The sequence below is a fragment of the Oryzias latipes genome, chromosome 22, assembly GCF_002234675.1.
Source record: "Oryzias latipes chromosome 22, ASM223467v1".
NCBI classification, from domain to species: domain Eukaryota; kingdom Metazoa; phylum Chordata; class Actinopteri; order Beloniformes; family Adrianichthyidae; genus Oryzias; species Oryzias latipes.
In genome coordinates, this window is record NC_019880.2 from 15,092,573 (window position 1) to 15,105,421 (window position 12,849).

The 12,849-nt window shown below is 42.5% G+C and overlaps 1 protein-coding gene across 1 annotated transcript; it reads left to right on the forward strand.

Moving 5' to 3' along the window:
• The first annotated feature begins 307 nt into the window (after positions 1-307).
• Positions 308-2,923, forward strand: LOC101155312 (protein L-Myc-1b). Its single transcript, XM_004082370.4, has 3 exons — positions 308-613; positions 918-1,432; positions 1,790-2,923. The coding sequence occupies exons 2-3, from the start codon at positions 946-948 to the stop codon at positions 2,362-2,364; spliced, it is 1,062 nt and encodes a 353-aa protein (XP_004082418.1). The 5' UTR covers positions 308-613; positions 918-945; the 3' UTR covers positions 2,365-2,923.
• The last annotated feature ends 9,926 nt before the right edge of the window (positions 2,924-12,849 follow it).

The window sequence follows — 12,849 nt, forward strand, 5'->3', positions numbered from 1 at the left end:
ATATAGTGTAATTAATTGCTTAAAAGGGAGTAGGAGGAAGTTTACATGTATGTTGATGTTCCCACACATATTTTGCTTTACTTAACTATTTTACTTTTTTTCTTTTACATAGTTAAGCCCATAACATTTGGTGTTTTGTTTGAAAAACAACAAATTTTATGCTTTGATAAGATGTTTTGCATGTAATGATCATTTAAAAAGTCATTGTTATCATCTTTATCAAGGCTTTTCTTGGGCTGTTGGATCTGGGCGTGGCTAAGCTCCAGTAGAAATAAAGCGTCTTACCCGGATCTGCCGCTGCAGACCTTTGGCTCCTCCCCCCCTCTTTTATCTTCTTATAACAGGATATCAGACTGGCGCGAAAAGCGCAGAACGTGGCTGTTCATTGTGGGGCGGCTTCGGCGCTTGTAGTCTGCTTTCGCCGGGCTTTTGTCGCTTTTATTCACCGCCTGCAACCAAAATAAGTTTCGAAGTCATTTTGCTGTCAAAGCGGCCGGTTTGGAACGTTTACCCCCAGTTTGGAGGGCGTTTTTTTTGTTTTTTTAAATCTCTTTTTGGAGGCAGCGGAGTGACTCTTTAATGTCCTGAAAATTTCGGATCATAAAATTGAGCGGTGAGTGGTTTATTTACGATGTTTTTGATGCGGAAATAGTGAGGTTTTTGTGTGGCTTTGTGCTCCACTACACAAAGCATTTCAGGAAATGCGTTTTACGCACTTACTTTTAGGTCTTCTCCTTTTTCATTCCAGCCAATTTCATGAATTTAGTTGCAGCTGAGTGTCTGGTTTATGTAATACTTTTCTGTGCATCAACAATGCCAGCTTCCGGAGGATGGCATACATTTTTAATGTCTCCTATTTGTAGAAGGTGGCTAATCTTCCATGGATCTGACCCACTGATGTGTTTGCTCCCCTGCAGGACCGTCGTCTGAGTGGATTTAACAACAATGGAGTTTGATTGCTATCAGCCATATTTTTTCGACGATTTTGACACAGAGGAGGACTTTTACAAGTCGACTGCTCCGAGTGAGGACATATGGAAAAAGTTCGAGCTGCTTCCCACGCCTCCCATGTCTCCCACTAGGACTCTGCATCTCTCCCCCGGAGACAAACTGAACTGGCTGTCCAAAGTTCTGGGTCAGGACGAGGACTGCGAGGGTCACTGCCTTCCCGAGACCGGAGAGCTGTTCGGGAACCTGGACGCGCACATCATCCGAGACTGCATGTGGAGTAGTTTCTCCGCAAGCAAGCAGCTTGAGAAGGCGGCGGTGGTGGCCGTGCGCCCCGCCAAGGCGCAGTGCGCATCATCCCCAGCAGCCGCACAGGTCTCCGTCATCACCGAGTGCGTGGACCCCGCCTCGGTGCTCACCTTCCCCGCCAGCAGCTGCAGGAAGCCGGCGTCGTCTGGGTCCGAGTCGCGCTCCGACTCCTCTGGTAAGGGAATATCAGGGCGCCGCCCTGGATTTTTTTCCTCCTCCTGTTCACAATGGGGTATTTACAAAGCTGCTGTAGTGGGTGAAGGTCACAGAGGTCATCCGTGATGCCCCCTCCCTCCTCGTTCAAATAAAAGCCATGTGGAGAGTTTAAAAACCGCGCCCCTTTAGTTCAACCTGAGCTTCTTCTGCTGCAACAGCATCAGGGTGCGGCACAGGGAGGCGGGGTGACCTCATGGTTCCTGCTTCATCACATTGGTGATGTGAAATAAGCACTTCCTTCAGCGTTGCTCTTTAATCTAGTTGGCCAGATTACAGCGTTGCTGTATCTTCATGTACTGTTTTCTTCTGATCGCAGATGACGAAGAGGAAATTGATGTCGTCACTGTGGAGAGCAAGCAGAGCCGGGTCCGCCTGGTCAGGAAGCCGGTCACCATCCGGGTCCGGGCAGACCCCTGCCCCAAGCGCTTTCACATGTCGGTCCATCGGCAGCAGCACAACTACGCCGCCCCATCCCCGGACAGCGACCCTGAAGAGGGGGAGGAGGAGGAGGAAGAAGAAGAAGAAGAGGAGGAGGAGGAGGATTCTGAAGACGAGCCTCAAAGCAAACGTCAAAGGGACTCCCACCAGCAGCCGGAGCTGCAGTCCGACTCCCCCCAAAACTCTGACGTGGAGGACACAGACCGCAGGCGGAACCACAACTTCCTGGAGAGGAAGAGGAGGAATGACCTCCGATCTCGCTTCCTGGCCCTGCGGGATCAGATTCCTGGCCTGGAGCAAGCCAAGAGTCCGAAGGTGGTCATCCTGACCCAGGCGGCGGAATACCTCATGAAGCTGCACACCAGGGAGAAGCAGAAACTCCAAGAGAAGAAGCGCCTCAGATCCAGGCAGCAACAGCTTCTGCGCAGATTATCTGAACTCAAGCGCTCTTAGGGCTGCTGCCCTCCTCAAAAACTCCATATACTCAGCATACTCGACACTTTGGACACTCTGATCCTTTCATGGCGAACACGCCTGCTGTGTTTTGCTGTTGTGGTGGCAGCGGTGCCTGTGAATCTGCTGTGCAGCCCTGTGAACCTCAACGGGGAGGGGCAGGTCATCCTTTCAGCTTCTTCTTGCACATTTTTTAAGTTCTGAAAAGATGGGAGTTTAGACTGATATTTTAGAGCTAAGAGAATTATTTTGTTTACCTGTGTGATCGTGTGCGTTTGCAGCTTTCAGGGACATTAGGTTATCATTATACATCAGGTTTGCTTTGATGACTTTATGTACAAAAATGTAAATAATAGCCTATTCCTCCTGGTTAAAGGAGACGGCCATGAATTTAATGAGCCTTTGACCCGGGCCACTTCGCATCTATTTTGTTAAGAAATTATTTTTGAAAAATGACCAAAAACATGGAAAAGAATCACTGTTGTTTCTAAAATTCACAAGTCACTTTGTCTTTTGTTTGCTACCATCATTAAATTTTTATACCAGATTTGAACATAAACCTACTGTCTTATGTATTATGTAATCACAACTTTCCCCTGATTAGAAGTCTTGGAATGGGGGTGGGGGTTCAAACTGCTGTAAATGAGGACCGATCAGGAAAATGGGCACCTCTGCTGCAGCAGCAGCTGCTGCAGCCTGTCCTTCAGGTTTGTCCTTGAGGAGCTGGTGCTCACGCTGGATCCTCCTCTCTGCAGTGGCTGCTGCACACCGGCCACCTGAGGGGCTACAAATTAGGTCACACTTGTATAAATGCAACTCGTATCCGCAATTGAGTGGATCCAGTGCAGCTATGAAGAGTTGGACCACTACATGTTTAGAAATTTGATTCAGAAACTAATCTTCTTTTATCTATTTGTGTGCTATTTTCTTTCAGGAAAGGTGGATGTTTGGTGCACAGTAATGCAATCTGCTTCGGCTACATTAGCCACCAGATTTGGAATCTGAAAACATAAAAATGACAGTACTTGGAAAAATAAAAATACAAAAAATTTCTGCCCCGGTACATTTCTGTCAGATGCCCTTTTGATGCTCTACACTGAAGATCATTTCCTTTCCTTTACTAATACATTAAAGTTTGCCCCCTCAACGACCCAATGAAACTCAAGTCTGTGCAAGTCTGGATGAGTCACTATGAACCATTCGTTTAAAGTAACAGCAGTCCGGCGTGACAGAAGAGGCGGACACACCCTGAACCGTCCTGCACCTCACACTACCACATTGTTCCTGCTGGGGTTTTGCTTTTTACCCCGAGGAACCTTTCTTTATGTTGAGACTATTTGTTTAATTAAGATATTAATTTTTTAAAGTCCCACTCAAATCATCTTTTGATCTACTTTTAAAAAGGTTGTAATAATTCTTTAATCAAGATTAAGCCATTTTCAGCCAAAATAAAAAAATGTCATTTTCTAGGACAGAGCAGCGATAGTTCATTAGAAATTCACCTCTGAGTTGTGGACAAAGCCGGTGGTGTGGAGTGAGCCTGTACTCGTTTCCCATCATTCTCTTTATTAACACCCTCTTCCGCTGGCTTACAGCCCCTTACAAACCTAAATTAACATTAGCGGTGCAACAAATAAGTACTGGAGCAGACTAGCTGTGATGTTTGGGTGAGGAAAACAAGGACGTACATGGATCTAGTGTGTAAGCGGATGCATCAGAATGGAGCGGAGCAGGGAGCCTGTGGCCTGCCCAAATTTTGTTTGTATATAACAACTACAATCTTTCTAACTGAATTCTCCATCTGTTTCTGATTCACCACAATTGGAATACAGAAGTACGTAGAAAAGCAGTTGTAAATCCTGGTGTTCTTTATATATGCCCTCAATCATGAGAAAAATGCCACAAGAGCATGTAAAAAAAAAACAATTTTCAATTGGAGTGAGGCTTTAATCCAAGAGTTAAGAAGCACACGATTGATGAGAAAAACTACCGTAACATCTAAGAAGGTTCCGATGTAAAAAAAAAAGTCATGACTCATGTCGTCAGAAAGTGAAATCTAACGAGGTGTGACATTCCAAACTGGTTTAGAATCTGTTAGTGATGATTTCTACATGCCTCCCGTATTCACTTTAGGGATAAAATTATTTAAAACATTAAACTTGTCCACTCAAGTGAGTATTATACATTGTGTTATTTTCCGATGTAGATCACTGTTTGTGTGGAATAAACAATGTTTATTATCTAAAAAAACAATGAATTAAATGACTATCTGTAGGGATCACTCTACCAGTTGTTGATTGCTTCCATGTATACATAGGATAAATAGAGAAACTCTGAAACCCTCACTCAGTGAGGCAACCCCCACCCGGGTCACTTTTTGCCGTTCTGACAGTTTAACTTGTTGGACCAGATTTGTTCATATTGAGCAACGTCTGAAGCACAGGTGCCTTTTCCCACAAAGTGCTCTGAAATGTTTCTTTTGAGTTCTTTGGGTGAATGTTTGGTTCTCCCACCCTTGCTGGGCTACAGATCCCTTTCAAATTAAATGGTCTGGAGGTCTCGCTGCTCTGTGAAGTAAATTTATAACTGATTGTAAGGTGGATGTGAGTAAAGATTGCACTTTCCCACGAGGTTTTACTGCTTTCCCTGACAGAAGCATGTGATGTACAGAGTAAGGAGTCGTTTCATCCAAGCTGAGTGTCACTCATCTGTGTTTTTCTTTTCTTTCTTTTAGTTTTTTCCAGCTGTTCCAGTGTCCTTTTAAGGGAGCTAAGCAAGAAAATCATCTTTATGTAAAACAGCATGCCTATATCGAGTACTTAAAAGAAATAAAAACTTGTGTTTATATCACACTAAACTAACTCAAATACTGATAGGTATAATGCATTTAGAAGAAATATGTTTTTTGATTTCTGTTTTGTACCTTTGAGAAAAAAGTTAAGCAAATCCAGAAGTTGTTTCCTGACGAGAAACGCTACCAGTTGTACTTGCTGTGCTGGTATTTCTTGCAGATAAACTACCTAGCAAGATAAAAACAAGTGGAAATCTGTTTCCACCTGAAGAGATTTCTCTCCGAGCAAGAAGAAAAGAAAGGAAAAAAATGCACGCACTTTTCTGATGAAGACGATGAAGGTCAGGTTTCGCAACAGCTAACGTTGCATAGCTTCTGTTGTGTTAAAAAAAAAAAACACTTACCTCTGCAATTTAAAAGAAAAAAAAACACACTTATTGAGCAATATTTTCACCATGTTTGACTGGGTGTGTTGTGAGTGGCCTGGTTTGCATAGCATATATGCATTGTATGTTTACACAGTAGGACAGGAGGAAACGGACCATAAACCCATTGCAGTGGTTTGTGATTCTAAGGCTTTACTTCAGCTGGCTGTTTATTTCTAACCTACATTAAAGGAGGCCTATATTTGCTGAGTGATCTGCTCTTTTTTTTAAGACAATCTCCACTTTTTATGTAGTTTTTGGAGAAAAATGGACAATAATAAAGATATTTCTGACTTTTACTATCCTGGGTGGCAACATCTGACTCCATGCCATGAGAGTTGCAAAAAGTCATTTAAGGAGGTTGAATGCTCGGAAGGAGGACCCTTCTTAACAAGACGAGATGTAGATTCATCCTTTTCTTACTCAACACTCGAAGTCCACCCTTCCCTTTTATTCTATTTTTAAGTGGCTGACGGTCAAGGAAGATGTGGAAAACACAAGTAGGAAAGGATGCAGATGAGCACATCTGGCCGTGTGGCTGCACACCACACAGTCACTCTCAAAAACTCCCAGGAAACTTTTCCTGATCGATATCCCACTATCTGCCCACTGACCCACATTCCAGCTTGGTTGTGTCACATAAAAAAGTATCCATCCAGAGGGGGGGGTCACTCTTCAACCTCAATTGTCTTCACGTGAACCCCGTCCCCAACAGCTCCATCGGCCCCTTCTCTCCCTTCAGGTTCTTCTCTGTACCTTTTCCCGATCTAGGTCAGTCTTCTGCTTTCGGTTTGTCCCCCCCTCTGTGCCGCTCGAACTCCCCGTTCAGGCCGGTGTTACATAATATGGATGATTCAGTGGAAGCAGGCTCTGTGGGTTCCTCTCTGTGTGGATACATCTGGGCACATCTGATTCCTGTCAGTGCTTCTCACATAAACTCAGGGCATTAAAACCAGGAGGAAATTCGAGTCAAAGCTTTCTAAAAAGGGATCATGTTGCCAAGCTTTGGTTTGAACTTCACTCCTTCTTTTTATAACCCCCTTAAAAATACCTCCTTGCTCACTTGCGGAATCAGTGGTTTCAGATAAACCGAAGATGTAGTGGTCTGATCTGGAGCCTAATTGCAATTCTGTTAAACACCAGGGTCATGTGGGATGATTTTACTGAAGCCATCCAAATGGATGGGCCGTCAGTGACTCAAGACAAACTCTGACCCGCTCACAACAAAACCAGAAAATGGTGAAACCCCTGCAAGTTTGATACCAAGGTTTTTAATTTAAATTGGATTGATTGAGCACTGCGAACAGGGGTTCCATAATATTTTCTATGATCTTTTCATTATGCATTACAGGGGTTCTATGATATTTCCTATGTTCTTTTGGTTATACATTTAATTCTGCATGTATATTGTATTGCAGAAAATATGCTTGATTCCTGCCTTCAGTAACAGATAACATGTGCCGAGGTCAGCAATAGGCCTGTCTGTGACTTTTGGTCTTTGTTTTCTTTCTGTACTGGAGCCACAACACCTGCAATGCAGACTAGACAAAAACACATCAGTAGAATGACGTATTTTGTATGTTTTCATCTTCTCTTACTGAATTAAAAAAAAAAGCCTTTTTGCCTTGAGGACAGAGAGAGCGGACAACCACAAAGCCTAACAGGTCGTGTTTTTCCACCTCTCCCCTTTTGCAAAAGGTTTGAAAATTCATGCAGACTCTTGTGTGTCTTTTCGTTTCCCAGCTGCACATTTCATTTTTGCACGTCCTGAACCATCTGAATCTGCGAAGGCCGGACGAGACGGCAACACATGGGAGAGCTGGTCAAAGCAAGAACCAGTCTGTAGGATATAAATATTGTTTTTCTGTAACTGTGGTGATGTAACTACGACACTGGTTAATAGATAATCTGGGGCAGGGAGTGGAAAAAAAGGCCCTTAGCAGATGCAACAGTTATGTGGACCTCTACCTGGCAACCCCCCTTTTCATTATCATTCCTGTTGACCACATGCTGCCAGCAAATGGCGAGAGCTGAGAAGGCAGACCATCATTTCAAGCTACAGCAATACATTTACTTGTGTTTTAAAGTCATTCCATTAAACAGTACACCACACATCCTGCAGATTGCCAGTCTGTTGCAGAGCTGTTTTAGACTCCCTTTGATTTAATTTAAATGTATTTTTAAAAATTAAGCAACCTGCTTTATTTAGTCAGAAATGGGAAAACACATAAGTGGTGTTTCTGTACCTTCCTGTCAAAGAAGACTGATCTAGATGTGAAACACAGCAGTGAAACACATCAAGATGTGTGTCTTCATTTTCATTACTGCTAGAACAAAGCGAAACTAAATCAAAACTTGAGGAAACAGATGACCACAAAGTTTCTTCTGTCAGAGAAGTGTTTAAACACGCTGCAGCCAATCACAGAGCGGCTCTCACAGCAAACTTCCAGCTTTTGTCAGCCAGCAGATGTTCCATTGTTCGTCCCTGTGGTGTAAGGTTGCTTCGGTTGAAACATTTTTGGGCATCTTTTGAATTTAGCCCCTTTCAATGCCGTCACCAGCAACCCCCGCCCCCTAGCCTCTCATCCCAAAGCTACTCAGGGGGCGGGCTTTACCCTTCCCCCTTTCCCCTTTAACCCCCCAGTCAGACCTGTAGAATATTGAATGCCACCAACACAGATCTCTGCTCCACCCCTTAAGCACTAATTACCCCCCCCCCCCCCCAACCAGCTCTAACCAATTTATAGACCAATTACTTCATGGCGAGGTGAATTTGCATCAAAGCACAGATTTGAAGGCAGATCTTCTTATGGTAGTAATAGCTTGGCTTCCATGAAGCCCTCCTTCAGTGTTTCCGTCCATCACCAGGGCTCTTATGTAATAATCACTGCTTCTGTTTTCCTCCTTGAGGGCCTGTATGTTGGCTGAACACAAAACAAAGGTCGTGTAACAAGACCTAGGAAACAGACAAGTAACATAGGTTTCCTGTTTTTGTGTGGAACTCATTGGGGGCAGGAAACGACAGGAACCGCTGATTTTTTTTTTTTGCTGTGTGACGGGCTAATGGTGATGCGTGAAGCCATAACTCAGTAAGGTGAAGTGACTCGGTGCTTCAGATGGAGGTTTTTTCAAACCAACAAATGTAATCATGACATGATAGTGGGGAGGACATGCAGCTTCCAGTAAAGTCCTTTTTATAGTTTCTTGACCTGAGTAATGAAAGACATCACTAGATGTTTGTTCTCAGTGGTCTTTTTATCATGATTATGTCGTTTTAGCCAAAATAAAATAAAAAAAATGTTGTTTTCTAGTTGACATTTTCTGCAGAGCAGCAGTAGTTCATCCTAAATTTGCTTCTGAGTTGTGGCCGGGGCCGCAGAGTAAGCCCACCCCAATTTCCCATTATCTATTTGTTTAGACTCTCTCCACTAGCTTACAGCCTCTCATACCCCCAACCTAACATTATCGGTGCAACAAAAAATGGTTTTGAGCCAAATGCCAGTTTAGACAAGGAAAACAAAGATGTTCATGTGTCTATTTGTCTGCCAGTGGATGCATCAGAATGGAGCGGAGCAGGGAGCTTGTAAACCTTGTGTTAGATGACCCCACCCTTACATTGATGTGTTCTTCCTACCATGACAAAGGTGGATAAAGGTGGAAAGATTTCAGGTAATACATGGACACCAGTGAAGATCACAAATCATTGAAGAAAAAAGGTTCAGCGCACTGTCTAGTGGGTCTAGATGACCCAACTCCCATAGCATAGCACAAGGGTTAAGTCAGCTACATTTCCAAGCCTTTTTCGTCGGTTAGTGACGTAAGCAAATTTGAATAAAACAAATACTCAAAAATGTATTTTTAGTCCTAATTTTTTGTATATATGTCTTCTATCATGAGAACATTTTTTCAAGAATATGTAAACACCAACATTGTCATTAAAGTGGGTCCTTAAAACCAAAACTAAATTATAATATAAAATCTTCTGATGCTCTGGAAGACTTTTGTCAAGGTTTTCATAGTCATCTGCCTCAAGCCCTCAGGCTACGTTGGGGTGGGGCTTAATGAAGGGTAGGGGGAAGTCCAGGCTGTTCCCCTCTTTGTTCTGCCCAGCTCCACTCATGCTGTCTTTTGTCTCCTGCCACAGCAAGCTTTATATCCCACAGTCTCGCGCCAAAAACCCAGCAGTTTTCGCGTGCTGCTTGATCTTCCTGCCCCCAGCCTTACTGATTCCGCTCTCAGGTGTAGCAGTCTCCTATTTCGCAATTTTCCAGGGCAACTGTAGGTACGGCGTAGGTGTGTACTCTAGCCCCCTCTCGTTCAGCCCCCCCACCCCCTTGCTTTTCCCCCAATGCTTTCGTTCTTGTTTCCCGCCACACCATGGTGTACGCGGAGGGGAGGGCATTGAATGACACAGTCGCGCCTCCTCCGAGTCTCGCGCCAAAAAGCCGGCGTTATTCAAATGATCTCAGTGGGTGAGGCCCAACTGTCTCCACGTCCTGTTAACCCCCTCGAAGCTGCAAACACAAAGGAGGACACTCGTGTTTCACAGACTAGCAGAGATAAAAACCTGACTGGTGTTTGTTTCACGCTGCATTTGGGTTTATTCTCTGTAGATTTTCAATGACAATAGTAAGGCGAACAATACACACATTTAAACGTTCACATATACACTAAAGCCAAAGTTTTCGGACTCGGTTCCTCTATGCAGTTTCTTTTTCACATCCTCTTATTAAAGCCACTATGCCCCAGAATGTGAAGCAAGCTGCAGTCCTCAGAGGACTGAATATCTGCTGCCCCCTGGTGGCTGTCCCAAGCAAATGCAAAAAATCATGGACCGTTTCAATCAAATGCTTTATTTCTAAAGCATTTCTAAACATCTATTTCACCTTTATGGAAGCCTTGCCCTGGTATGCTCTAATTTACTGCACACACCTGATCCAGGTATACAGTAGTGTTTGTGATTAGACCAAAGATATCTGGAAAACATGCAGAACATTGAAGACTGAAGTTCCCCACCATTAATTTTAATACATAATGGTGGGTTTTCCCTTCCTTTTACACTTGTTTGTTGTCTTCTTTATCTTTTAATTTATTTTCTTTTTTGTATTTTACATCTTATTTTCTTAAAATTTTTTTAATTGCATATAATTATCATTTTGTGTTGATTGACAAGCAAGAGCAACTGCAGCTCCTTTCCGGAGGTTGTGTTTGAAAGGAATTGCTGTAAAAAGTTTATAACTAAGAAAGCGTCATAATGATGATTCTGCACTGGAGCAGAAAGACAAAATTCTCTTTGTGGTTCAACTCCACCCAAAAACAAACAAACAAAAAAATTCACTAAAAAATAACCAAAACAAGATTATTCATGCAACAGACTGAAATTAGTTAAGTAGTAAAGAGTGTTTGCATTAAAGGATCAACATTCTCACCTATTTGTGATGACCTCAAAGTTAAGCTATATCTTCTATCACACTTAGGTGTAGGCATAAATAAAAGGTGTATGCATCAAATAGTGAGACTCTTTTATAAAACCCTATCTTCAGGCTCTGCTGAATCCCTTTTGGGGTCAAGGGGCTGCTGGAGCCAACACTGTGTTTGGACAGTGGGAGGAAGCTAGATTTGCAGGAAAAACCCATGCATGCACAAGGAGAACGTGCAACCTCCACACTTGTGTGCACTCAAACACTGTGCACACAAGTGCACAGTGTTTGAGATTATTGTGAAGGAAAATGGGGGAAAAAAATCTACTGATGCAAGGAGGAGATATTGTGGCCAGGAAGGGTGTAGAGTGAAGGGCTGGATGAAGAAAAGACAAGACTGATATTCCAAAACCCTCATCCATGGTCCAAACCCAAAGATCCAGCAGGAAGAATCTATAGGGAGGGGCAGATCTAGCAGGCAAAAAGGGAGTCAAAAGGACCAGAGGCAGACAGGGAGAATCCAATCATCAAATCAGATTTGGTGTCACTGGTTCAGGCAGACTAATTAAAGCTGGAAAGTCATTGGAGGGCCATCAGCAGGTACAATTATGTTAATTAAGGGGGTAGAATTAAACATGTTGAGAGGGGTAAAACAGGATGTTTGTCAAAACAAAAGCCAAAACAGGAAGTAGTGCTAAATCCATTCCTTTGCAATAATAGTTTATTTAAGTGTACTACGAGTATACTTAGTCTATACTAAAAGTGGGGCAGTATACCTAAAGTTTCATTTTTGTATACTATCTTTATATGGTAAATTTATGGAAGAAGTATTTAGTTAGTATACTTCTTACACTACACTTACATGGTCTATAGTATTCTTCCTACTATAATATAATACTATATTTACTACTATACTTATACTCTTTTTTGCTAAGGGACAGCATAACATTGATTAGGATCCAGAGAGCTGCCCAGTGGAGGTCTCTTGCACTCCTGCTGAGAAAAGGTATTAGGTTTTACAAATCCAGCATATAAAGACGGATTGAAGCAGTTTTTTTATATATATATTTCCTGGATCTGATGTTTGCATTTGCAAATATTCCTTTAGAGACCCATTCCAAGCATCTTGTGATGTATTTTCAAAGTGTTCCCAGTGGTCTTTTAATTATGATTGTCACTTTTAGACAAAATTTTAGAAACCTATGTTGTTTTTTAGAACATAGTTTCTGCAGAGTGGAAGGAGTTAATTAGAAGTTTGCCTCTGATTTGCGGGCAGAACTGTTTGCGTGGGGTACACCTTCACTCATTTCTCATCATCCCTTTGTTTACACCTGAAAAATGGCGACCAATAATGGTGCTATCAGCTGTACAGTTTTGAGCCAAATGCCAACTTGGACGAGGAAAACGAAGATGTCCATGGATCCATTTGTCTGCAGGTTGATGCATCAGGATAGAGCAGAGCAGGAAGCTTGTGACCTGCCAATAGTAGATTTTACATAACGACTTCTAGCTTTTTCTAAAGGGCATTTTTTCTTCTGCTCCTGGTTCACAATGATTTGAACAAAGAAATACTCAAAAATACAGTTTTAAGCTTAATTTTCTTCATGCATGTTCCCCATCATGAGAAAAAATTGCTACAAGAACCTGCTAAAAACACAATTTTCATCGGAGTGGGTCTATTCAATGACATTTTATTTATATAGCCCAATATTACAACAATACTTGTATAAATGGGTTTAATGAAATCAGAACATGAAATCAGTCATAAAATACAACTAAACTAAACACACTAAGCTAAACTGGGCATTAGACCCTCCTTCTCAGGTAATATTTGTTGAATTTCAATAAT

Bases quoted from the DNA above. Each gene is read 5' to 3' on its own strand.
- LOC101155312 (XM_004082370.4), top strand. From the start codon at position 946: ATGGAGTTTGATTGCTATCAGCCATATTTTTTCGACGATTTTGACACA. The intron at 1,433-1,789 runs GTAAGGGAATAT...TTCTGATCGCAG, and splicing joins GTCGCGCTCCGACTCCTCTG to ATGACGAAGAGGAAATTGAT.